Below are 27,513 nucleotides of genomic sequence, written 5' to 3'. Positions count from 1 at the left end.
CTGATGTGAAAGGCGCTATACAAATGCAATTTGTTGTTGTTAAGAATTTGGTTGTTAAACTCAAGATTGTGGAGAATTTTGGAAAAGAGTCTTTGATTTGGAAATTAAATTTCCTCTGAACTGTAGCACCTGATTTTACATTTTAAGACAATAGCCTTAAGTGTTAGAATATGAAGGACTTCAGGCCTTCAAACTTAAAAGTTTATTAACGTTCAGAGAAACGCCCTCACAGTGTGTACGTCTTTGAGAGGTGGGGGGAAGAAAATTAAATGGCTTCACTGTGAACAAGGCATTAGTCAAGCTCATTTCATAACATGTTACACTATATATGTTTGCACAGACTGAGAAAGCATACAAAGAATGTTAACTGTCTTTTCCAAACTATATTACAATAATTTTTAATAACTATATACAGAAAGGAACAAAAAGTCAAAACCTTAAATCTGCTTACAACAGTGATTGTTGGGAGTAGACAAGAGAAGCAGGCTACTGATAGTGCAGAAAGTCCATCAGTAATTTAGGTAGTTCAAGCTGTGGAATGAGATTCAGTCTGGATCTCCCTAGACAACCTCTAACACACAGTCGACACAGCTGGCAGAGGGAGTTTGGAGTTGCTGCAATGAAAACATGCTGAAGTAAAACATCAGTCAAATTTCTTGTAAAACATCAAAAGAAAACCATTGGATGCTTATAATATTGTCCACATATACAGCAAACTCCTGATAACTCAGCAATGGCTTAACTTGTCACTCTACTTAAATCGCCATGCTGTCAATATCCCAACGTCTTCACATGCAAAATGTTAATCGTGGCCAACATTCTGTGTCTGATGCACAGCTGTAGAGGGCTCCCAAGGTTAGCAGCATCCTAGAATCTGCTGAAAATGCTTGAGAGAGCTGTCGCTGCTGACCGGCCCACTTTCTACCCATGTGCTGAGTTGATTGGTGTCGTCACTGGCAATAAGACACCCCCCCCCCCAAGTGTTGACTTGTGGCTACACTTTGATGGAACCCATTATAATATAGAACAGGGGCTTATTTTACAGCATTATAATTGGTCTGTATAAATAGAAGGTGGTATGAACTATGCAATCTTATTTCTAACTGGTAAAACAATCAAGTTTAACAACAACAGTAACTGTAGCAAAATGCCTCAAGTTTCCAATCATAAACTGCTTACCTTCATAATGGAGAAGCAATCTATCCACTGGACTACTTGCAATTGCTACTTCTACAGGTCGTTTGGCTTCAGCATTTCTTGCACTGATGTTGGCTCCAAAGTCAAGCAGCAACATGACAATATCTAGATTGGACTGCCGGGAAGCAGCGTGCAATGGAGTATCCTGTTGTCTCCCTTTCTGGACACTGGCTCCTACAATAAAAAGCAAACCCAAACCTCAAAGATGACATTCGATAAAGTGCAATTTGTGACTTTAAGAGATTTGATGAGCTTTCTTCCCATGGATCTGTAATAGCTGAATTTTCATCTTATTAACAATTCTCTTTGTCTTCTTGTTATCTTAGTTGGATTTCAACCAAAAGGTTGCACTCTGCATGCACCACGAGAAATTGTGGCTGCAATTCATCTTCCCCATTCTTATTCAATGGACTGTGGTGATTTTAGAGTTATGTACTTACAAAAAAGGAAGTTTTTCAAAAACCTGATGACATAAGATCACAAGCAATCTTCAGTTCCTCTCCTCTTCCTGCTGCATTACTCAATTACATTCTATTTCTCAGTCATTTATTTCTGTGGAGAGATCGTTAACACCATGAGGTCTATCATATGCTAAAAATCGCAATCTTTGTACTTGTGGATTTCCCATCGTAGTGAAAAGATTGCTATCTTAACCATCAGAATGATAGAGCGCCTCTTATCCTTGGAGGTTTTGCTTTGCAATATCATCAAAAATGGAGAAATGTTTCATTCGCACAGTGCCTGATAATTAATTAATAATTTAGACCTATTAACTTTTTTCCAGAGGTGGTTACTTAACAGTGACATCTTTCCAAAATCAGTACAATCTCTCAGAAAGTTAAGGATAATTGTTACCTATGTGGAAGAACTGAATGCCATCAGGAGAGGCAATGCTCTGTACATCAGTGCAGACAGACATTCAGTATTTTCAAAGGGAAACCTAAAGCATGTGCAGAACTGTTTCTTGGTACCACAATCAAAATTCCCTCAACATAGAAGCTGCAAGATTCAAAAATATGTTTACCTGCATGGAGCAGTTTCTTCATACAATGCAACTGTTGATGGACACAAGCTACATAGAGGGGAGTTCCCAGGTAAGAAATATCTTGGTCTATGTCCACACCCCAGGAGATAAGCACTTCCACACAATCACTGTGACCTACATACAACATTGAAAGTTTAGAAAAGTCCACAGAATAACGTTGATAATAAAAATTAAAATTGAACTCAATTTAATAAAATAGTTGGAGCACAAATTATTTTCCATTGTTAATAACTTCGGCAGCATTTATCTTTTCTTTCCAAGTTTATCATCTGTAAAAGTCCAGCACATTGCCCTTGAGGAATGATATACAAGGGAGGGATGCAGATTCCTTAGATATTGGGACTATTCCTGAGGCAGGAGGAAGCTCTCTAGAAGCAACACATTTCATCTACATGGTCATAGGTAGATATCATTTCTCTGAAGAAAAGGTAACTAAATCAGTGGAGAAGGAAGTTAGAGGGAGGGGATAGAATAAAAGAGAGGAATCATCTTAAAAATGAATTAAGCATCAACTAAGAACCAAATGTACCAAATGACTTTCCATACCAAGCCTGTTGCCTTGGAGGTAGCTCAGCCTCAAAGAGTCCTCACTTAACCTCCTAGTTGCTGATTTCACAGCTGACAAGCACAGGTCTCAGCCCTCACTATATGGAGCGCAGGTATCTGTGACAATCTGTTCAATTCTTGGTGACCAAAACAACTCAGCATGAAATGCATGAGAGCAACGACACCATCTTCTTGCTCAGACAAAAATCCCTATGGATTCAGTGATGATCCCACCAGCTGGAAGTGCAGAGCTTGAACAGAAGCTGCTTCCTTTCTGCATTCCAATGAAGATAACCAAGACCTGGATACATAAGCACGTATTGATGAACCAAGATTCCAGGTCAGATTGAGACCATGGCTACGTCGCCAAGGTCCCAATGATAATAAGGGATATTGTAAAAGTCCAATTAAATTTAAAAAAAGATAATTTATCAAAATAGTTGCACAAACATGATGGACCAAATGGCTCAATGTCTGAAAATGTTCTACTTTTATGAAACGGATGACATGGTCAATTAGCAATAATGTCTTGGATTATAGTGCATTTACCAGGCTTCCCCAGGCATGCATGTCTCCAGACCTAAGATGTGAGTACCCAAGTTAACTCAAGGAAGACCTCGCTTACTTCCCACCGAGGATATTATAAGCTATGGTTAGTTAAACATATGATGAACTAAAGAGTAGGAGTGTTCTAGGTGTGACAGTTTAAGGCTTGCCTTTGCTTGCTGCTTCATGGATGGCTGAAGCCCAAAACTCAAGTCCTTGAGGTTTTGCACCATTCTGTAATAAGAGGCCCACACAAGGTGCACTGCCACTGGAACAAGCATTGAACAATGGAGTCACTCCATCTATAGTGATGGCATTTGTCTATAAAACAAAGCAAGTCAAATATTACTGGATCATTGGAGCAGAATTTTGTTTGTTTTAATACATGACTGGATAAAATCTAAGATAATCGGTTGGCCTACAGCTATTTATAAGAGAATATAATAATAATAATCCTTACATTTGATATAGTCCTGTCTCAAAGCGCTTCACAGAATATACTGTCAAATGAATTGACTGTATATTTTGTGGATGAATATGCCAGGATTATTATTACTTTATCATAATACCCTGTATTTGTAATTGACCTGCTGTGGGGACTAAATCACTCCCTATCTGGCAATTAGGAGAACTTTTTAACCAAACATCCAGGCTGACCAGCAGTTTTGAAGCATAAAATGTGCCACTTGCTCTCATGGTGTGGGGTGATGCACTGGAGTGAAAAGAATGAGTCCTGAGGGTAAAATGTGCGTCCTCTTCACCCCACTACCCACAGCCTTCGCTCGGATCTGCTGCATGTCCCTCGTCTCCTTCACTCCTCCATTGTCGGCTGCGATTTCAGCCACAATGCCTCCAATCTCTGGAACTTCCTGGCTCAATCCCTCCTTCTTACCCACTATTTGCCCATCTTCAAATCACACCTGAAAACTTTTCTCTTTGATCATGCCTGGAGCGCCTCCCATTTTTTTCCAACTTAGCATCATACCACACCACTTGCGCTCCAAAATGCTACACGCGTGAAGGACGCAATATAAATACAAGTTGTTGGTGTAAGCAAAGTTACATTGCAACTCAAGTGGGTCATTTGATGCATCAGGCCTGATCAATTATTTGATAGTTCATGACAGGTTTTTCTAATCCAACTTCCTTTTCCTTTCTCCATATTTCCTTAGATGGCATCAGGTAGTGCATCTATTGCACCCCTCTCCTCTACTTTTCCTCAGCCTCACCCTCCTCCTCAGCCATGACCACTCCATCCTATTTGTACCTGTCAAGACATCACACATTTAATATTGGTTTAACAGAATGGCTCAGTTTACATATCCCTCGTCTCCTTCTCTCCTCCATTGTCAGCTGCGATTTCAGCCACAATGCCTCCAATCTCTGGAACTTCCTGCCTCAATCCCTCCTTCTTACCCACTCTTTGCCCATCTTCAAATCACATAGTGCATTTACCAGGCTTCCCCAGGCATGCATGTCTCCAGACCTAAGATGTGAGTACCCAAGTTAACTCAAAGGGGACCTCGCTTATCTCCCACCAAGGATATCATCATTTTCCCACAAAACATACACTTTACAGTATACCCCGTGAAGTGCTTTGGAACGTCTTCCTGATGTAAAAGGTGCTATATTAAATGTAAGGATGATTATTATTAAGTTCTTTCTAATGACTACAGTTACATGAAGACAATGAGAGGAGACACTGTTTTGATCTATTGTTTGACACTGTAGAAAGGAGATGATTGACCCTGCCTAACATGCATACACTGGACACAATATTCTAACTGCAGTCTACCTAACAATTTATGTAATTTAGCATTGCCTCTTCGCTTTTATATTCTATTTATAAAACTTAAGATTCCATTAGCTTTTTTGACAGTATCGTCCACCCGACTTTGCGCTTTTAAGGATTAATGTACACTAACCCCCAAGTCGGTTTGCTCTTCCACTCCTTTGAATATCTTACTACGTAATCCAACAATATTTGGGTAGATATCACCCAACAATATTTTACCACTTGTTCTCCTAATTCTTCCTCAAAATGTATAATCTCAAATTTGTCTGCATTATATTTCATTTGCTATTTCTTTGCCCAATCAACTAACCCCCCCCCCTCTTAGTTGCTTACAATCTTCTTCATTGTTAACTACACTCCCTATTTTCATGTCCTTTGTGACCTGGGAGGCTCGTTGCTTCACTATACATTTCAGATTTTAATTTTCAGAATTTTAATCATCCAAATCGAGGTGTATTCAAACCAAAAGCCACAGTAATGAAGGATAATAGGCATCATAATGATGACAACAATGATAATTGTGACATCTGTCTTGTATGTAAAGGTACTTACATTGGCTCCTGCCTCTATAAGAGCTTTGGCACAGGCTACATGTTTTCCCAGGCAGGCATCATGGAGTGGGGTAACGTGATCAATTGTCAATGTATTTGCTTTTTGACCCTGAAATTCAGAAACATATACTGTATACAATGGTACAATCAAATGCTAAAGCAGCTTTACAGCTGTATTGCAAAAACAAGTTCTAAACTTTTCTTTGTTCGGTATCACTTCACAGTTTAACACAGTTTATCCATGTAGACAGAGCTCACTCTGTAACTACCCATTTCAGTCCATATGTTAAATAGGTCTCCTGGTTGAGCATCAAACATTTGGCTGTGATATCCTTTCTTCAAATAAGATGTACAAATACCAATATCAATGCTTTGTACAGATGTCTAGGGCGCAGCATAGTCCTTAATGAGGGCAAGAGATATAACTATGATTCTAAGCACAAGAAATTCACTGAATTAGAAAAGATTTAGAGGAGACCTGAAATAGGGGATCAAAATTCTAAAAAGTTTTGAGAGAAGAGATAGTTAAAGATTATTCCTGCTCTTTGGAAAATCACTAGAAAAGATCATCACTGGAAGAGGGATGTTAGAAGAAAGGTTTTCCCTCAGGGAGTTATCAGAATATTAAGTGTTTTTCCTCAACATTATACCATAACAATATTTAAAAGTGAATTGGATGATCATTTGAAGAGGAAGAATAAGACCAATGGTCTTGATCACTAGTGGGATAAACATTTTGGGGCCATAGAGAGTGAGGATTTTGCTCCAGAAATAACTATTAAAATGTAAACATATGTATCACATTCTTTATGGCTTAAAGTTCAACAGCAAAAGTTGCCACACTTTTTAAAAAAGATGATGATGGATTGATTTTAAGTCAGAGCACTCTGGGGTTGGGGGTGATCGGGGAAACAAATGTACGGGCCATTTACTGGTGTTCACCCACAAAATATGCAGTCACTTCCCTTACAGTATATCCAGTGAAGCCCTCATTGACTTCCTCCTGACGTGAAAGGCACTGTACCAAATATAAGGATTTTTTAAATGTATTGTCATGTTCAGTTTCAATCCAACAACTACTTGCATTTACATAACACCCTTCATAGACTACTGAAGTCAGCAATGTGAATTCACATTGAACATAGCAAATGGTAGTGATCATTCAAAATAAATTATCAAAACACGCAAAATTTATTCCTGTATATTTCTGAATTTCTTTTGTTTTCAGACTTCTAAAATGTCATATGATTATAAAATTGTACAATATCACTAACAAATAGAAGTGTAAATGTAAGTGATAATTGAACAGTAAGCTTCACAGTTGTCAGACAAATAATACAAGTGGTAAATCTGGGGTCAAATATGACAGATTAAAACACATTAGGACAATAAGATGTGCATTCACTTACCTGGGCAAGTAACGTTTTGAGGGATAGAAGCCGACCTTGACTGGCTGCTTCATGTAAAGGTGAGCGATCAGCCCAAGAACCTTTCAAAAAGATAAAGATTTAATAAAATAGACATTCAAACGGTCAAATGTTCTTGGGGTAGTGTTTATGTATGCATAATAAAACAATCCTTGCATTTGATATGTCACATCAAACGTCTCAAAGCATTTCACAGAGATTTTTTGGTGATGAATGTGTATTTGTAGGTGTAACCTTCTGTCCCAACTACTTTATTGGGTAGAATTATCCAGTCTTTCCAAGAGGCTTAGCTCTATTTAAAAAGTCTGCCACAAATGGGACACATAGTAATTCTATGAACCAGGCAACATTTTATGTCTTGGGTCTATTGTCTTGTTATCATCAAAACNAAAAAGACCACAATTATTGGATGCACTACCGTCTCAGAAAAAATGCACCTATTTTACCAAGTGAGAACTGATTTGAGCATTAACCACTTGTCAAACAAACCCCCCACATCAATGTATATAATTCTCTTTTGTAAATGGACTGAAAAAAAACAAGCAAATAGATAACAGTGAAGCCATTCTAATATTTCTGGGAAAGTTACCAAGTGATAAATAAATAATGCCATTGTATGTATTATTGTGGATCAATACATTTACTTTGTATACAAATAAAAAAAACATTTACCTTGATGATGATTAAGTGAGTTTAGTTTGTCCTTGCTACCATAGAAAGCTAAATATTTTTAAAGCATTCCTTATCATTTTCTTCACATATTTCATTGTACAAAAAACTCGACTGCACCATTTTTATCACTTTTTAAGTAATCTTTATTGTACAAATAAAAATGCCAGATAGTTTCAAAGCTTTTACAATTAGGTACTCTCAATACAGGAAGGAATGGAAAAGGAACATCATTGAAGAATAACTGATCCATCCTCACAACCAACAACAACAAATTACATTTATAGCGTCTTTCATGTCGGGAGGATATCCCAAAGTCAGGGATTTAGACTGGGTTTGGCTGGCAGTTGGGATCAGGGGAAATGGAGGGTAGGGAGGGTATGGGTAGGAAAGTAGACAAAGGCATGATCAAAGAGGATCTTGAAACATATCTTGAAGGAGGCAAGGGAGGGAGCAAGGTGAAGAGGCTGGGGGAGGTCCAAAGGGTGAGCGCAGAGAGGCTGAAGGCTCAACCGCCGGTGGTGGGGCGGGTGGGGCAGGGAATGTGGAGCAGCCCCAGCCTGCTGAGCGGAGGGAGCGGACAGGTTGATATGGGGTTAGCAGGTCACAGAAATAGGAAGCAGCAAGGCCCTGGAGGGCCCTGAAGCCGAGGATGATGATATTGAACTCTATCATGTGGAGGATGGGAAGCCAGTGGAGCCGGTTGAGGGTGGGGCTGATGGGGTCATGGAACCTGGTGCAGGAGAAGAAATGAGCTGCAGAGATCTGCATGATCTGTGGCTTGTAGATGGAAGAGTTGGGGAGGCCAACAAGCAGGCAGTTGGTATAATCAAGCCTAAATGTGATGAACAAGGATTTTGGCAGCCTGAAAGGTGGTGGAGTTGGGTGATGTTGTGGAGGTGGGGTAAGACCAAGCGGGTCAAAGCATGGATGTCGGATAAAAAAGACAGTTGAGGATTAAACAAGATGCCAAGGATCTGGACTGGCTTAGCAAGGTGGGGTGTGTATACTTAGATGGTGATGCTGTCAACGCCTGAGGTGAGGAGGCACTGATGGGAGCCAATCAGGAGAGCCTTGGTCTTGTTGACATTCAACTATAGAAAGTTAGCTTTCGTCCAGGCCTTTAATGTTTGAGACATTCTGTCAGGACAGCAGTGATCCTGGAGTCAAGGGGTGTGAGGGGGAGATGGGGAGGCGATAGTGGTTGGGAGGGCAGAGGTGGCTGAGCGGATCCCCTCAATTTTGGTCTCGAGGAAGTTCAACATCTCCTCACAGTTGGAGAAGAGTCTGGGTGAGGTGTGGGGGAGGAACTAGTTAGTGGTGGAGAAGAGGAGCCTGGAGTTGTCTTTGGCCTCCAAGATTATCTTGGAGTAGAAGGGTGATTTAGAGTAGGCAAAGGCGGAGTGGTAAGTTTTAATGTGGTCCAGCCAGATCTACCAATGGACCATTAGATTTGCAGCACACACCTGTGCCTTGAGGGAGTGAAGGTGACTGGTGTACCAGGTGATTTGAGTGAGTAGGAGGTAGTTCAGGAGGTGAGGAGGGCAATGGGCCTAATTAGTGGTGGAGAAAGAGTTGTAGAGGTGAGTGACCAAGGAGGATAAGTCTTGCAAAGCAGGAAAAAGAGCCACAATTTATCTGTGTTCTTTTTCAGTTTTCTTGCCTTCTCCCCTGTAAGCATTGTCTCATGCTGCAGTACATTTCCATTGGTCTTGATAGCTTGCTCAAATGGCCAGGCTCTCTGTGTGAAACTAGCTAGTGTGTGTTTTGTTTTTGTTCAGTCGAGTATCAGATCTTTGCAGAAACTCCATTACTATGCTTTAAGAGTGTCCAAACCATGCTGAAATTTCCATATATGCCATCTACACATAGAAGTTTCCCTGTGTAGAATGGAATATGCACTCTTTCCCCAAAGAGATGCATCTGCTTACCTATTTCTGGAGCTTATTAGGTTTGGGTTGGCAAGAGCCAAGGCTTGAGGAACCCAAAGTGTGCATTGGGGTACTGCTGAAGGTTAACCAGCTAAAACTGCAGTTTGCCACTGAAAGCACTGTTAAGCAAGTGCCCTGCTGCTTATCCAGCTCGGACCATCTTACACGTTAGGGCTTTGGCTTTCAGGATTAAACAGATGATTGGGAAGAATCCCACCTACCTCAGGAACTGGATTACCGAGACCGTATTGACTCATTTCCAATATTCTATTGCCAAGCATATTACCTTGGAATCTTGGAGACAGTTCAAGGAGACCTAGTTTACTAATCTCCCCCACCAAGGAGGAAAGTTGTTTTTCAACATAGAGAGCTTCATGACAGAATCCAAACCCAGGTCCACATACACACTTTCCAGTAGGAGTCACTGGATAAGGAGAGGAAACAATGACCATGTTGTTTCTCTTCTATACTGAACATCAGGGAGGGGTATAATCATCAAGCCAATATCAGAATATTGTCATCTGTGAGGATATTAGGTCCAATCAACAATTGTTTACTTATGTTCCTGTAGATTCTAATTTCCAAGATTATTCTCGATTGGTGAACTGAGTAGTGTTACAACCAGTTGTATGCACAAACCTGAATCAATATCCAAGACAACACCAGCTGCATTCCAGATTTTCCTGTGATCCATCTCTCGTTGATTTGTCTATGAGATTATTTGCAGAGGAAGATATTAAAACGCATGAGACTATGATAAGCTACATATAGAATAACCTTATTCTAATGTTACAGGAACCTAGGAACACAAGGACATTAGTTAGGCATTCAAACCATCACGCTTGTTACACCATTTAAGATTAGAGCCAATACTTTATTCCAATTTCCCTTTCTTTACTGCATATGCTTTTAATACCCTTACTTGCTATGTATTTCCCTTTTAATTTCCACTTCACCTCTATAGCGTGAGCAATGAGTCAAGTAAGCACCAAGGAGTCAACAGTTCTTTTTCAACTTCTCCCTTGGTATGCAGCACCTTAGATTTGACTCACTGAACTTGATTTGCCAGTGCTGAACCCATTGTTAGATTCTTCCCTTTGATGCCACCATTCCTGCAGCTTTATGCCATTTTCAAATTATTGCACTGAATCTCACTTTGCACTGAAACTCAAAATTCAAGTCATTTTTGTACATCAGGAACAGGATGGGTCCCTTGAGGCACCCTACTTAATATTTCCCTCGACATCCCAGGTCAATTTTGACCTATCTTAGCTAATGACTACCTCTTTGTAGCTAGTTAGTAATCTATGCTCATGTTTTACCCTTAATCCATCCTATTATCCATCAGATGAGACATGAAACCAAGGTCCTGTCTGCCTGCACAGGTAGATATTGAACCTCCCATGGCACTTTTCAAAAAGAGAAGGGAGTGTCTCACAGTGTCATGGCCAACAATCTCCCAATAAAGTTGATCATTCACCTCATGGCTGTGTGTGGGATATTCAACTGCGCAACTTGGCTACCGTGTTTGCCCACAAAACACATAGCCCTGTGAAGTGCTTTTGGTACATCCTCCACAACTGTTTGTGGGACACTGTTGGGTGCAATTGGCTACCTTGTTTCGTCCACAAAATGCACAGTCAATCCATTTTACAATATATTCTGTGAATCGGTACGAGACAGCTCAATGACATGATAAGGCATTATATCAAATGCAAGGATTATTGTATAGTTCTAATATAGTTTACACATCAATCTTCTATCTATCTTCTTCCATCTTCTTCTATACTAATAAAACAACAATGTCTGTCTGCGCTTCAAGAAGGATCTCAATAACCAATTGACATAGAGAAGTCATTTATACCTCACTGAAAAGGTCTTGCATGTGGGAGTAACATGGGCATATTTGTTTTCAGGTATAGCCTATTGTTATTGAGTTATTTTCAGTTTTGCGTTTTTCGCTGCAGTTACACCTGGTGCCCATCGAGTCAAGGTGGTGTTGTGGCATCATGCATCACAGAGCACCTTTGTATGTACATACACACTGTAGCTACACCTGGTGGCCTCACTGGCTGACAGTGGCACTGTGGCAGCCTGCGTCACAGAGCACACCGTAGCCAAGTGGCGGGAACCAAATAAAGAACACAGACGAAGCTAAGCCGCAGCAAAAACAACAAAATTATATTTTTAAAGCGCCGAGTCCTCCCACTGAGTCCTCCCACAAGAGTCCTCCCAGATGAGTGTAGATAAAGATGAAACGTCTGTCTGTGTGTCTGTCTGTGTGTCAATCTACATTCTGTATTGGATCCTTTGGTTGCAAGCGAAACTGCAACGGGTACAGCTAGTATGACATAATCTACTAAGGTTGTTTTATTCTTGCATACCACAAATCTAGTCTGAGTTCATCACATTGCTTACTGCCCTGCAAATCACATCTAGTCTCGCTGCACTGAATTTGTAGTAGAATGGTTAATAATAGCGGAGCTAAACTGAAATACAAGTTTACAGAGTTGGTCCACGGTTCAGATTTGGTAAAACAGCTTGATCTTTTTTCAAATGTTGCCAGTTTAGGATTTGTCATTCACCATTTAGAAATCTCACCTGAATCTCAGAATCCAAAGTTTGCGAACCTGGAACTCATAATTAACACAGGAAATCTGTTTTGTGATATCACATTTCAGACCCCAGTAGCATTGTAAAGAGATAAACATTTGAAGGGGAATTATATAAAATACTATGGAGAGAGAGCAGGGAATTGACACCAGCGTAATTATCAACAGTGGAAGAGCTGGCACCAACATAGGCTCGGTGGGCCGAATGGCCTCCTTCTGTCCTGGAGTTTCTGTGATTCTAATATTTGCTCATTTTTAAAAGATTCTTCCTAATCATAGGCAATCTACTTTGCACATCAGTTCAGCAGAAGGAATAGAAGCAGTTCTCGGGCATGATTCACATATATGCAGTGCCGTTAGGCAAGAAGATAACTGCAAGTCACTGTGGCTATGAGGCGTATTGTAGCAGCATAGGCAGCGTGTGCTAAACTTAGCAGCTAATCTCACGTAGCCTCATCTGGTGTATCACTTTAACAGCACTCACTGTTAACAACAACAACAACAACAAGATTCCATTTATAGAGCGCCTTTCACGTCAGGAGGACGTCCCAAGGCGCTGCACAGTTGGGTCATGACCCGAGCAGGGGGGAAATGGTCAGGGTGAGGGGAGGGAAGGGAGGGAGCGAGGAGGGGGGAAATGGTCAGGGTGCGGGGCGGGAAGGGGGAGCGAGGAGGGGGTAGAGAGTCGAGAGGGGAGCTGAAGGCACGGTCAAAGAGAAAGGTTTTGAGACCGGCCTTGAAGGAGGAAAGGGAGGAGGCGGCGAAGGCACTGGGGGATGGAGTTCCAGAGCCTGGGGGCTGAGAGGCTGAAGGCCCGACCACCGATGGTAGGGCGGTTGGGGCGGGGGACGTGGAGCAGACCGGAGCCAGAGGAACGGAGGGTACGGGCAGGTAGGTAGGGGGGGACAGAAACCAGTGCTATTTCTAAACAGATTTGATACAGAAAGTAACGGGCTGTAAAATCACTAAAGCGATCTGATTAGTGGGCTAGCCGTCTTTCCGCAGACTTGTATTCTTGTACAGCCCATGCATACAGTACCTAAATCTCCGTCCCCCCATGGCCATTCGTAAAGACTTTGGACGGAGTTCATATCCAAGCTGAGAAAGCTTCACCGTTAATTGGCTCTGCCCCTTTTTTGCCACACGCATCATGCTATTGGCATATAAACTCTCCACACCCCGCCCCCCCACCCACACACACACACATACACAAATCCTTGTTATCTTTATAAATCAAATTGTGCAGCTCAACTGGTAGCGCTCTGGGATGCTACTCCGGTGAGGGGTGCTATATAAATGCAAGTTGTTGTTGTAGATTATTATTTCAGAAATTGAATACTAAAACAGTATTAAAACAAAGCACATTTGAAAAGGTTACTTCGGAAAAAGTTTGACATGCAGTGTGAACAATTAACTGCTTCATGGCTGGCAACAATTTACATGGAATTGCATAAACTGTACAGCACCAATTCATCCTAATTAGTCTGTGCCTGTGTTTATACTCAATAAGAACCTCTCCAAACCTAATCCCTACTCCTTAGCCTCATCACCATATTCCAATCTCCCTCGTGTATGCAACGTATGTGTGTTCCCTATTTAAAATAATGTAAGAACATAACCTATTTTCATAAAAACAAGAATCCTTGCATTTGATACAATTTGATACCTTTCACGTTGGGACGACATATGAAAGTGTTATACGGGATTTACTGTGAAGTGGAGCAACTGTATATTTTGTAGGCAAACGTGGCATCCAATATTCACAGCAATGTCCTAGAAACATCCGTGAAGCGAATGATCAATTTTATTTGGGCCATTGTTAGCCAGGACACCGAGAAGAAACTCATTTCGCTCTTTAAACAATACCACAAGTTATTTAATTAATATCCGCCTGAACGGCAAATGTGATCTCGGTTTATTGTCTAATCAAAGGATGACGCCTCCAACAGTGTAGCGCAACCCCTGCACTAAACTGGCACATCAACCTAGACTGTGAGTACAAAGTCCCAACTTAGCTGCTGAGTTTCGCCCACAAAATACAAAATACACAGCCAATTCCCTTTGCAGGATATTCTGTGAAGCGCTTTGAGACATCTCGAAGATGTGATAAGGCGCTATATCAAATGCAAGGATTATCATTATTATTATCTGGGTCACTATATAAGGCATGAGACCTCCGGTATCACTAGGAGGCGCTGTGGCCAGGAGGATCTACACCAACACACACTGCGCAGTTTATGTGTTATACCTGGTTGTGAAGTACTGTACCAGCCAAATAGGTAGCATATGCATTGAATATTTAACACTTGCCATTTCACACTATATTTGTCACTGATTTAGATTGTCACTTCTGAAGGGTTAGAATTTATGACACATTTTATGCAGCAGAGTCAGATGTCTTGTACTAAAAATGGATTTTCTCCCACTTTTTCAGATGCATAAGAAGGATAGTCATTTCTTCAGACATCTGTTTGGGCTAACCTTCTGAGGACCACCCACCTTCATAAATTAATATTGCCTTTCAATTGCAATTCTCCATTTCCTTTCTTTTCATGTGGCCCTGCGCTAGGCTGCTCAGTCATTGCACAGTCCATGAGAGTTCACATTTTCCCGTGGTACAGCTAAACTTGCTTTGATGATATATCCGATATTTTACTTACAGGGATGTAAGGAATGCAAGTTATAAGTTATAAGCAGAGTAATGAAATACAGGTCCCTTCTTCATGTTTGGCATGGGAAGCTATCGGCATATTGACAGCATGGCAATATATAAGCCATGTGATGATATAAGACAGTGTTTTTTTATTATTATTAGTTCACTGTATTTACTTAAAGAAATAACACGCATTGTTTAATCTTATTCCAACACCTTTAATCTTATCCCCCGCCAACAACAACTTGCATTCATACCACGGCCTTCACACAGGGTAGCGTCTCGGAGCAAGCAACCTTAACTCCAACCCCACCCAACCAACCAAATAAAAATGTTTTACCAGACCCAGTTAACCAAAAGACTTGTGCTTTGGAGGAAGCAATGATTGGCAACTAATGAACTACATTCATGGATGAAGGCAGATATTGTGCTTGTTTTGTAAATTACAATTCAATTCTCATTGAAAATAATCTAAGGCCTAAATCTTGAAATGCTTTGCATGAAAATCATCATAACTGTGGCGTTAAATCGCTGCCAAGCTTGCAACATCAACTGGCAGTGTGAATCACACTGGAGCTGAGCTCCTGTCAAAACTAAATTTAGAAACAATATTTCGAAACGGTTTTGATTAATCTACTCAGAAAGGTAATGGATACAAACTACTGAGGTGATTCACCATACAGATGTTACGCAAGATGAGTTAATGTACTCGGAGGATGAGCTTGTGAAGGCCCTTTTCCCCATTCCTCTATCCCAAAGTGGTCGAACCTTTTGGCTGCCATGGGCCACCTTCCCTATTTGAGAAAGGTCCCCGGGCCACATCCAGTGTGGGCAACAACAAAATTACATTTATAGAGGCCTTTAATAATAATAATAATAATAATAATTATTATTTCACGTAGAGAGGACGTCCCAAACCGCGGGCTACATCCGGCCCAAGACCATTTCCACCATTCCAACCTGCTCCCTCCCTCCCTGGTGAACGTCCTCCCAGGGTAGTGGCCGGAGCTGGCAGTTGGGAGGACCCAGCACTCAGAGCCTTTACTGCAGTCTGGCTGGCTGTCGGAAAGGCAAATGCATCTATTACCAACCACGTCCTTAGCAACTAACTGCCCGACAGTGACCCGCGTTTGGGGGAGAGAGAGGGGGGAAGAAAGGGATTGAGACATGGGGACGAGGGGGAGAGAGAAGAGAGTAAGAGAGAGGGGAGAGAGAGAGGGGAGAGATAAAAGAGGTCTCTCCCTCTCTCAATCACTCAGTCTCTGTCTCTCATTCCCCCTCTTACATTACATATGCATTCTCTCCCCCCGCTCTCTCTCTCGCTCTCTCTCACTTGTCTCTCCCCCACCCCATCTCACTCTTTGCCCCTTTTCTCTCTCGCCCCCTCAGTTTCCCTCTCTCTCTCTCCCCTCTCTTCCTACCCCCTCTCTTCCCCTCTTTCTCTCTCTCTCCCCTCTTCTCTTCCCCCATCTCTTCCCCCTTCCCTCTCTTCCCCGTCTCTCTTCCCCACACTCTCTCTCTTCCCCCTCTCTCTCCCCCCTCTCCCCCTCCTCTTTCCCCCCGCTCTTTTTCCCTCTTTCTCTCCCCTCTCCTCTCTCCCCCTCGTCCCCATGTCTCAATCCCTCTCTCCCCCCCCCCTCCCCCAAGCGCGGGTCACTATTTGCAGTGGCAGGAGCGGGAGGTGAGTTGCTAAGGATGTGGTTGGTAAGAGACACGTTTGCCTTCCAGACAGACAGACAGTCAGACAGACAGACAGCAGTAAAAGCTCTGAGCACTGGGTCCTCCCAACTGCCGACTCCGGCCGCTGCCCTGGGAGGACAATCCCCAGGGAGGGAGAGAGCGGGTTGTAATGGTGGAAACTGTCTTGGATCAGGTAACATCATCCGCTGGGCCGCTGGCTGCTCAACACTATGATGTAGATTGATTCATTTGAGTCCCTCGAAAAGGAAATACCATTTAGATTGTTTTGGGATCAGATGCTGAAAAATTCCTTACACTTGCCACTACAATTGTAATTGACCTCTCTGCCCTCCCTCATCCCAACCCTGAACAAACCCGCCCCCCGCCACCCCACACTGGGGTCCTGATCACTGACTGTTCAGCACCTTGGGACAGTCTCCCATTACAAATGTAATGTTGTTGTTGTTGTAATTTACATTGATATAGTGTCTTTCATGTCGAGAGGACGACTTGAAGCGCTTCATAAACTCACTGGGAGCCTGAGTTGAAGGCGTCAGCTGCTGGATTGGGCAGGAGAGGGTAGTGACTGAAAGTGTGGTTAAAAAAAATCTTAAAGTGGGTTTTGAAGGTGGAGATAATAATAATAATAATAATCCTTGCATTTGATATAGCGCCTTATCATGTTGTTGAGTCATCTCAGGATGGCAGGATGGCCCAAAGCGCTTCACAGAACACAATGTAAAGTGAATTGACTGTATATTTGTGGGCGAACGCGGCAGCCAATTGTGCACAGCAGTGTCCCACAAACAGCCTTGGATTGAAAATGACCAATTTATTATTGTTTTGTTTTGGAGGGATTATTATTAGACGTGTGGAGTAAGGAAACTTGCCCAAGGTTTCGCCCTGCCTGGAATTGAACTCAGGTCTCTCGCTTGCAAAGCGAGATGAAGGGAGGGGGCAAAACGGAGGGGCTCTGGGAAAGGTGGGGCGGATCGGCCCGGGTGTTACATAGGACTGACTTGCCGTTGTGATATTCTGACTCAAGCCTCGTTTTAGTTAACTTTGGAAAGTGGATCTGGGTATTCAGTGGCTAACTTAACCCATGCATTCCCAGCAGGGCAAAATGTTGGGCAAGTTTTCATACCCCACACTCCTCTGTTTACCTAGCAGTAAGTAGGAACCTGGTTGTTAGTCGATTGTCGGCTCGCTTTTTTGGGGGTAATAACGCCTTTAAAATAAATATATAAAAAGTAATATTAATTTGGTCACTCAAATTACACTTTGGTTGTAAAAGCTGGTTGTGGGGCACTGTTGTGCGCAATTGGCTGCAGCGTTTTGCCCACAAAATATTTCTTATTCCACACGCCTCTGATTACCTAGCAGTAAATATGGTTGTTAGTCGAATTGGTGGTTTGCTTTCTGGGCTTAATAATTGCTCAAAAAAAAATTTGGTCATTCACTCCATGACTGTGGGACAATGCTGTGCGCAATAGGCTGCTGCGATTTTCCCATGAAATACAGTCAATTCACTTTACAATATTTCTGTGAAACGTTTTGGGATTTGATAAAGTGCGATATCAAATTCAAGGATTATTATTATTAAAATTGAAGTTTCCCTGTATATTTTACAGTACATGGGACAGTGTCTCCATATTCACTGCTGGTGGTGTTTGCAGTGTGTCTGATCCACTGTCAAATCAGGAAAGCCCACGTACACACACACCACTGTGGGATTCTTGTGTGGAAGGGGGAGGTGCAGAGGGTAGGTAACCCTTTATCTTCCGCAGAGCTGTACAGTTGCCATGGTTCTGTCATTTAACAGTCACTTCTAATCTTGCTCTGCAATTTCTGCTGCGACTTTACTAAGTTAGAGTAAATAAATCTGCCTAACTGAGTGTAGGGTCTGTTCACATTCTGACTTGTTTCTGTTTTCACTCCTGCTCTCTCCTGATCAGAGAGAGACTTGTGAGTGATTCAGCAAAATTTTTATAATCACATTTAAATGGTTTCATCCGCATGATATGTTGCACTGACCTTGGCTGGTGAGGAGACCCCAGGTTGCCTTCCTCTTCCTAGAAGGCTCCTCCAAATTGTATAAAGGGCGGCTGTGCACAAGCTGATTTGTGCTGTTACTTTGGGTTGAGGTGTTCTTGGACATACTTGTATCAGCTTTCCCCCAGTCTAACCCATTGACAGCAGGGAGTGTCTAGTGAGTGTGTGTGTGTGTGTGTCTATGTTGTGTGGACACAGAGGGAATTATTTTGGCTTGATTTCGCCACCCCAGATGGATCAAATGTATGCCTGAGTATTTTTAGCTCTAGCTTTATTAAAAGCAGTGCCTTGGCTCAGAGTGACAGGCAGCGAGCACTCTGAGCCCATTTCAATTCCACAAGATCCATTTGTACGAGCAGCAGAAATGTGGAAAGGGCAAGCAATAAAATGAAAGTCAGCGACCGTACATCATGTGGCCAGGCAGAGGAAACCCGTCTCATCCAAAAAAGTTTTTAAAACATCTTCACACAGGAGCTTATTGTAAGATCTGCCTTCATGTCTAAAGACTTCATGTCTAAAGACTGAAGACAGTCAATCAGCAGCCTTTTGTTGCAATCATTCAAACTACTCGTCCAGTCGGAGTTCTTAATAATTTCACCTAGTAAGAGTTCAGAAGTGAAATGCTTTATATCTCAAACATGATCTGCATTTGTTGTATGGTCTTCTTGTCCTGCTGAACTGCATTGATTTATAATAATAATAATCCTTGCATTTGATATAGCGCCTTATCATGTCGTTGAGCCATCTCAAAGAGCTTCACAGAATATATTGCAAGAACATAACTTATGAAAAGTGGATTGACTGTGTATTTTGTTGCTGAAACGCAGCATCCGTTTATATTTTATACAATACAAAATTACATTTGTATAGCTCCTTTCACGCCAGGAGGACGTCCCAATGTGCTGGGAAATGCTATACATAGCATTTCAAAATCACTTGTTCGATTAACTCTTGAAGAATATTAAAAGGAGTAAGAAAACTTTTACTAAAGCCTTGAAGTTGTTTTAAAATTGATGGAGGCCAATTAGGCAAAATATATAGTCAGTATACTTTCCATTAAATCTCCTGAAGTACTTTGAGGGTCCACCGATGAAGGGATCAAGTGCAAGGATTTTTAATTGTTATTATTATCCATCCATCGTGGAGTCCTGTAGCTCAGTGGTTAGAGCACTCACTTTGCAAGCGAGAGACCTGAGTTCAATTCCAGGCAGAGCGAAACCTTGGGCAAGTTTCCTTACTCCACACGCCTAATAATAATCCCTCCAAAAATAATAATAAATTAGTCATTTTCAATCTACGACTGTTTGTGGGACATTGCTGTGCGCAATTGACTGCCGCGTTCGCCCACAAATATACAGTCAATTCGCTTTACAGTGTGTTCTGTGAAGCGCTTTGGGACGTCCTCCCGACGTGAAAAGCGCTATATCAAATGCAAGGATTATTATTATTATTATTATTATTATCCTTCAGATGAAACATTAAACTGAGGTCTGTCTACCTGTTCTGGTAAATCTTAAAGATGCCAGGACACTATTCGAAACGTAAACCCATCAGACAAAATCCACCTCATTGTATGGTTGCAATGTATCCTTTCATATACAACTGTTGAAAGGAGATGCCATAGTTTTCTCCTTTACCACTCCATCTTGCCCCCTCTTTGTTTTCAAGTCCTCCCTTAAATCCTACTTCACACTGATGGCTACCTCCCACTCACAGAAGTGGCTGACGGGGCTGTCAAGAAGCAACCTCCGAGCATTCACACGTGTGTTTTCAGTTTTTCCTTGATTGAATATTTCTTGATTCATGGGATAAATGATCCTGTAATCCTGTACAGGACTCATTTAGTGGAGTTCAGTGGTTAGAGCACTCGCCTCGCAAGCGAGAGACCTGGATTTGATTCCCGGCGGGACAAAATGTTGGACAGGTTTCCTTACTCCACACGCCTCTGTTTACCTCGCAGTAAGTAGGAATCGGTAATAATTCCTTCAATATTTAAAAAAAATTGGTCATTTCAATCCACGATTGTGGGACACTGCTGTGTGCAATTGGCTGCCGTGTTTTGCCCACAAAATATATACAGTAAATTCACTTTACAGTATGTTCTGTGAAGCGCTTTGAGATGTCTCTAAAACGTGACAAAGCCCTATATCAAAAGCAAGGATTATTATATACATATACGCTAAATCAAGAAATATTCAATCATGGACATACATTTTGTTAGCTGACCATAAAGGTTGGCCACCACTTGCCTAAACAATACAAGTTCCAAATCCTGGTACGTGGCGCTTGAACCCACAATCTTCTGACTCAGAGGCAAAGGCGCTACCAACTGAGCCAGGCGTCCACACCAACCAGCAGGAGTAATCTTTCTACACCACTAGCTAAAATACTGAGGAAAATAAAAGAGGCTAAGTGTAGGTTGAGGTGGGATTTCTGTTCCTCAATGCCACACCCTGTATCAATGAGAGCTGTTAGTCATGTGCAAATTGATGACTGGAGCCATGACATTTAGGCCTGATCTCCATACCAATGCCAAGAACACAGAAGCTGCTGTTTTGCGGTTATGTTGTGTCAATCCAAAATTTGCCTGAAATATCAGCGATGAAACTTCATCTGCCCATGGGGCTTTCTCTCAAACAATGTTCCACAGGCAAATAAAACTGCACTGTTGGTATTTCATTCGGACTTTTCCATTCATACGGAGAGCCGGACATGCCGATATGCCTTATTTTTAGTAACAATGTAGACCTATGTAAACAGGGGTGGAATGTTGGGAAACTGCTCAGAGAAGCATCAGTCGTGCTCAGTGCTACACTCAGCAGTTCTAAACCTCAATTTAGCGTGTTAAGGACTTATTATAATAATTTGAAAAGGAATTTTGCCACATGGTCAGCTAAGAAGGCTTGCCAACAACAACAACTTGCACTTATAGAGCACCCTCCACGCAGGGTAGAGTGTCTCAAAGCGCATAACAGTGGCAGAGCCTGACTTCGGGCTGGGCGGAGTGGGCAGGTGGCCGTAAGCACAGTCAAACAGGAAAGTCTTCAGGCAGGACTTGAAAGAGCGGAGCGAGGGGGCAAGGCGGAGGGATTGAAGGAGAGTGTTCTGCCAGGGTTTTGGGACGTTGTGGCTGAAAGCACGACCTCCGATGGTGGGGCGGAGGGTGCGAGGGATGAGCAGGAGGCTGGTGCCAGTCTAGCGGAGGAGACGGATGGTGGATTGGGGAGTGAGGAGGTCGGAGAGGTAGGGAGGTGCCAGGGAGTGAATGGATTTGAACACTAGAGTGAGGATCTTGAAGTCGATCCATTCGAACCTCAATAAAGAGAAAGCTTTCAAAGAACTACAGTGGTGGTCAAAAATAATTGTAGAGAGAAGTTTTCTGCCCAAGACAATATCAGTGTCACTGATATCCTATTGTGGAGGAGAATAAAATGCCAGTGGTTTATGAAGAACTCCGCTGTGAGAAAACTAAATTGTAAAGAGAAATTTTCTCCTACAGATAATCCCCCAGATAAAATTGGCGATTCACTTTCATTGCTATTTGTAGGACATTGTTGTGTGCAAATTGGCAGCCACTTTTGTTTAACAAATGCAGTTGCTAGAATTTACAATGAATCCTGTGAAGCGCTTTGAAATATGTCCTCCTGACATGAAAGGTGCTATATCAAATACAAGGATTGCTATTATTACATTGTTTTATTTCTGAGGCTTGTCACGGGGTTCATATCAAAGAGGAAGAAATAGTGTTTTCAAAGGGCCAGAGGACAGATTGTAATTTGGGAAATGGTTAGCACTGAATTTGCTTTTCTTATTGACTTGCACAGTATTTGTCAAATTGAAATGTAATGCATTTAAGTATTGATCAATCAACTGTAACTCAGTGGTTAAAGCCCTCACCTCGCAAGCAAGAGACTTGGGTTCGATTCCTGGCAGGGCGAAATGTTGGGCAAGTTTCCTTACTTCAAACGCCTCTGTTTACCTAGCAGTAAGTATGAACCTGGCCATTAGCGGATTGCTTTCCCGGGAGTAATTATTCCTGAAAAAAAATTAGTCACTGTTTGTGGGACACTCCTGTGCACAATTGGCTGCTGTGTTTTGCCCACAAATATATAGTCAATTCACTTTAAGTATATTCTGTGAAGCACTTTGAAAAGCCTCGAAGATATGATACGCGCTATATCAAGTGCAAGGATTATTATTATTATTATCTCCAATTTGAGGAGGCCAATGGGACCTTTGTTTAACATCTCATTTAAAGGACGTCACCTGCAACCAAACAGCAGTTCCCCCCCAAACTGTATTGGAGTGTCAGCCAAGCTCTGAGTCTGATTCTTGATGTAAACAGTAGCACACTGAGTAAATTCACAACAATTGCAGGGTAAACAATGTTAGGCTACATCGCCTGCTATACTATGAGTGTTATTCAAGTGGTGGTGCTAACATCTGAGCACCATGCTTTGTGCGGACTCAGCATTTCATTTTTAAAAATCCCATGTTTGCCCCATATTTTTTTCCTCACACACCAAATAGCCGTCACTGCGTATTGATGTCACATGATACTTGCACTTGACAAAACTTCCAGTCAATTTTCTTGATCACAACTGAACAAAGATACAACAACAACAACTTGCATTTATATAGCACCCTTCACGCAGGGTCGTGTCCCGATTTGCTTAACTGAATATTATCTGTTAACTAATGACACTAAAGATCTAGAAATACTCCTGGGTACCAGGTTGCTAAATTGGTTACCAGCAGTCATTTGCAAATTGGTATTAATGAACACATCAAAGAATTGGGGAATTCTGTGAGAATAACACACACAAACAATCACGTGTATGAAAGTCTAGTACCAGCAGGATTGACCAGCTAGCTTTTTGTGCTAAATAATTGCTGTTTTCTGGGGTGTCATGTCACCACTGATGACACGTCCTATGCGTTGAGCATGTGCAAGCTGTCTGCAAAAAGCACGACGAGCATCTCCTCCTGCATACTGCGCATGTAAGCTGGAAATGCCACTGACATCACTTCATTCAGGAAATAATGTTGACGGAGTTTCTTTCAAACAACAAGCCGGCACAGAGCACAGGAATTGACACTGGTGACAACGCAATGTACTGGAAGTGGGATCGGTGGCCATTTTTATTCCATAGGCCCCATTAAAAATCAACATCTACTATTTTTGGATCCCAAACACAATAACATGAAATTTTACTAGATTTGCCACTCGGAGCAGGTTGACGGAAGGCAGATGGTCCAATGAGAAGAGGCTGTTGCACTACAGTATTTTAGCGCCCATAGTGGCTGTTCTTTTAGTGATTCAATTTCTAAGATGAAACAGTTAAAAATAACTGATTTATTTTTAAAAATTAACCCACGTTAGAGTGGAATTAAAGTAAAAGTTTGGAATTTATTTGTTGTTTTTCTTATCCTTGACATTGTAAATGCCTTCAGAACAGTCTGGAATCTTTTTCAGGTATTTATAATGGGAGGTTCTATTGTTATGGCACACATAATCTTATAAATTTGTCCAGTCTGACAGAGTTTAGCATTAATTAGACTCGACTATATTCCTTTTGTGAACGAAGCAAAAACAATTTGCCAAGAAGCAGATTTATTTAACAGAGATAGAATTAAATAATTCAGCTAAGAGCAGTGGTTTTGTTTCCAACACAGTTCTCAAGAGTCAGTTTTTAAGTATTGAATACCCTCTTAGAAGTTCTGAAAATGCTGAATGTGTTCTTACAATTCTGGTAGGAATTTTAATATGACTTTTGATCTATTTTGAAAATCAAAGTAAAACCTTCAACAGAGTATTTCCAAAACTCTCTCAGTTTGTAAAATCTATTAAACCTTTAAATTACAGTTCCAACAAATGTCACATATTCCAAACTGCAAAGTTTTAAAACAACGTCACACATCTTCTGAGCCAAAAGCTTCTCGTTATCTCTAGTGTTATATCAAATTGATTCATTTCACTCCCCTGGGAAGCCTGGAATCATAACAAATAATAATGCTTACATCGGATATAGCATGTTTCATGTTGTTGAAAAGTCTCAAAGCACTTTACAGGATTTATTGAAAAGTGTAGTGACTGTGTATTTTATAGACAAATGTGGCAGTCAATTTGCCTACAGCAATGTCCTAAAAACAGCTATGAAGTGAATGATTAATTTTATCCAGTGGATTGTTGGCCAGACCAGAAAGAGAAACTCCTTTCTCTTTTTGAATAGTGTCATGGATCCATAATAATAATCCTTGGATTTGATATACCGCTTTATCACGTCGTTGAGACATTTCAAAGCGCTTGTCAGAATATACTGTAAAGTGAATTGACGGTGTATTTTATGGGTAACCACAGATGCAGAATCCAGTGAGGTGTTTCAGAGAATGATTGATAGGTTCTCGGGAAGTCAGTATATAAAAGTTAGGAGCCGGAATTTTTAATGATGAAATCGGTATGGTGCTTAATATCCACAGATAAAATTAGTTTACTTTTTTGGCACATCATCATTCAGTGTTTTGTTTAAAACAAAATGAAACATACATTTCACCAAACGTGATTAAACTGTAAAATGTTTCACTGTTCAGATATGGTTTATCCTCCAGATAATATTTTCATATAGACCTGTCCACTCCCTCCGCTCAGTGGATTCCGGCCTGCTCCATGTCCACCGCCTGGCCCACCCAGCCCGCTCAGTCCACCCACCATTGGTGGTCAGGCCCTCAGCCTATATGGCCCCATCCCACAGTCCCTTTAACTCGCTCCCTCCATTGCTCTTTCAAGGCATGTCTCAAAACCCTCCTCTTCGACCGCATCTTTGGTCACCCTCCTATCCCTACTCTTACTGCCCTCCATCCCTCCTGATCCCAAGCCCCAGCTTGGGTTAGAATCCCTCACTGTTCAGCTCCTTGGAACGTCCTTGTGACATGAAAGACGCTATACAAACGTAATTCATTGTTGATGTTGTTTGATTGTACCCTACCGTATTTCTGTACAAGTGAACAACAAAAATAACAACTTGTATTCATGTGGGATAAAGTCTCAGAGTGCTGTACAGTGCTGAGATTGGATGCTGAGAAAGAGAGAAAGGAGAGGTGGAGGTGACCTTAGGTGTGGTCAAAGAGTTAGGTTTCCAGGTACCTGTTCTTACTATTGAAGACAAATAATTGACAACATTTCTGAATTTGTTTAGTTCACTGTATGACTCACAGGGAGCTTCTGGTATCTACCATGCATCTAGTGAGGGTTCACAACTGCACTTATCAGATATCTAAAGACCCTGCTTGGGGAAGGTAAGCTGGGCCTCTTTGGGGATGAGTTGGCTCCAAAGTGACAACCCTGGAATTGAGTTTGTCCTCTGTTAGTTATCTGGTTCTTGAGCCAAATAGGTCCGCAGAACTCCGAGGAATTGGTTCTTAGCAAATCATTAGGAACAGACAAGTCACCGGAGCAAGGATTGTTCCCATTCAGCTTCTGTTAACCTTGGAAGCGAAAGCCCTAATGGGTAGAATGGCCCTAGTTGGACAAGCAGTAAGAAGCTTGCTATTACTGTATTCACAATGGTAGGCTGTGTGGCTTTAGCTGGATAAACCCAAATGCACAGTTTGGGGTCCTTAAGCCTTGGCTCTTGCCAAATTGTGTCTAAACTCTGCTGAATCAGATAAGCATTGTGAGTTCCTCTGTAGAGAGAATGTAAACTCCATGCCAGACAAATGGATATCATACATATGTGGAACTCACAATTTTCTTTGAAGACTCTTAAGTAGTTATGGGTTTTTGCCTGTGTCAGTTATCCATATAACCAAAAGAGAAAGCTGACATCAACACACCAGATGCTTTTATTATAGAAATATCAGGGTATTTTTGTAAATACTGTGTATAAGTGTTGTACGCATACAGGTAATGTTGATTGGTTTTGTTCAAGTTGAGTGTGACTGAATGATACATTCGCAATTTGTAATTGAATGAGTACAATGCATTATTCATCTCTTGCACACATTTCATCACCATTCTATACACTGTCAGAATGTAAACAAAAATTAAATCCATAGAAAATGCGGAAGGATTTCGAACTCGTCCATCATTTAACAAGCAATGAGAGAGGATATGACAACTGTAATATAAAACATGGATGCCTCCACAGCAGAAGGCACTTGGCAGACACTGTAGGAATGTTGAATGTCAAAACAGGCGTCCTAGTTGACAACTTTGAGCAAAGTGAGAGACACTGAAAGGTTTACTGAAATTCCACTGTACTGACATAACAAAACAACAACCACACTGCATTAAGGAATATTTTGATGCCGTTTCACTTTACCAGAGTATATTAAATGCAGTAAAGTGAAACCTGAAACAGACTCTGTGAAGCAATAAAAGAAAACTTACCACGTCCTTGAGTAACCCCATAAAACTCTGCTGCTATTCGTGCCGCTTCTTTACGGTTCCCTTTGACTATGTAGAAGTGGCTCAGAATGGCGAGGCTAATTTTAACAAATAACTTGAAACAGAAAAGCGCAAATATAGAGAAATAGACATTGGCTAAGTGCTGGGAAAAACGGTCGCTTTCCACTCCAGTCATTGCTTCCAGTCAGCAACAATAAATGTTTTCATGTGAACTCTGGCTTGCTTCACAAGCTCCCTTAACAGCTGGGACCTGGCAAACTAAGTATCAGGTGGTTGTAACAGTGCCTGCTCAAAATCTATTTGAAGTATATTTGTCATGGAAGCTTTATTTTTGCTAATATACTATACAGAAGAACTTGTGTTGCTCATCTGATAGAACAATTTATTCCATGGACATTATTT

The 27,513-nt window shown here is 41.5% G+C and overlaps 1 protein-coding gene across 5 annotated transcripts; it reads right to left on the bottom strand.

The window, feature by feature from the left end:
* On the bottom strand, positions 1 to 27,360 carry asb5b (ankyrin repeat and SOCS box containing 5b). Of its 5 annotated transcripts, none has more exons than XM_007895928.2 (8): positions 27,094 to 27,176; positions 10,347 to 10,416; positions 7,090 to 7,169; positions 5,682 to 5,789; positions 3,505 to 3,655; positions 2,222 to 2,356; positions 1,180 to 1,371; positions 1 to 614 (listed from the first exon to the last, which is right to left on the bottom strand). In XM_007895928.2, exons 1-8 carry the CDS (start codon positions 27,112 to 27,114, stop codon positions 487 to 489), a joined length of 885 nt encoding a protein of 294 aa, XP_007894119.1. In that variant the 5' UTR covers positions 27,115 to 27,176; the 3' UTR covers positions 1 to 486. The 5 variants fall into 5 exon arrangements, with proteins under 5 accessions (XP_007894119.1, XP_007894120.1, XP_007894117.1 ...); XM_007895929.2 differs by lacking the exon at positions 27,094 to 27,176 and adding an exon at positions 13,359 to 13,420; XM_007895926.2 differs by lacking the exon at positions 10,347 to 10,416 and having other exon boundaries at positions 27,094 to 27,360.
* Positions 27,361 to 27,513: the final 153 nt, after the last annotated feature.

This window comes from Callorhinchus milii, unplaced genomic scaffold (genome assembly GCF_018977255.1).
Source record: "Callorhinchus milii isolate IMCB2004 unplaced genomic scaffold, IMCB_Cmil_1.0 Scaffold1, whole genome shotgun sequence".
Lineage (NCBI taxonomy): Eukaryota > Metazoa > Chordata > Chondrichthyes > Chimaeriformes > Callorhinchidae > Callorhinchus > Callorhinchus milii.
Note: the sequence above shows the minus strand (reverse complement) of the source record. Positions and strands in the feature narration are given on the sequence as shown.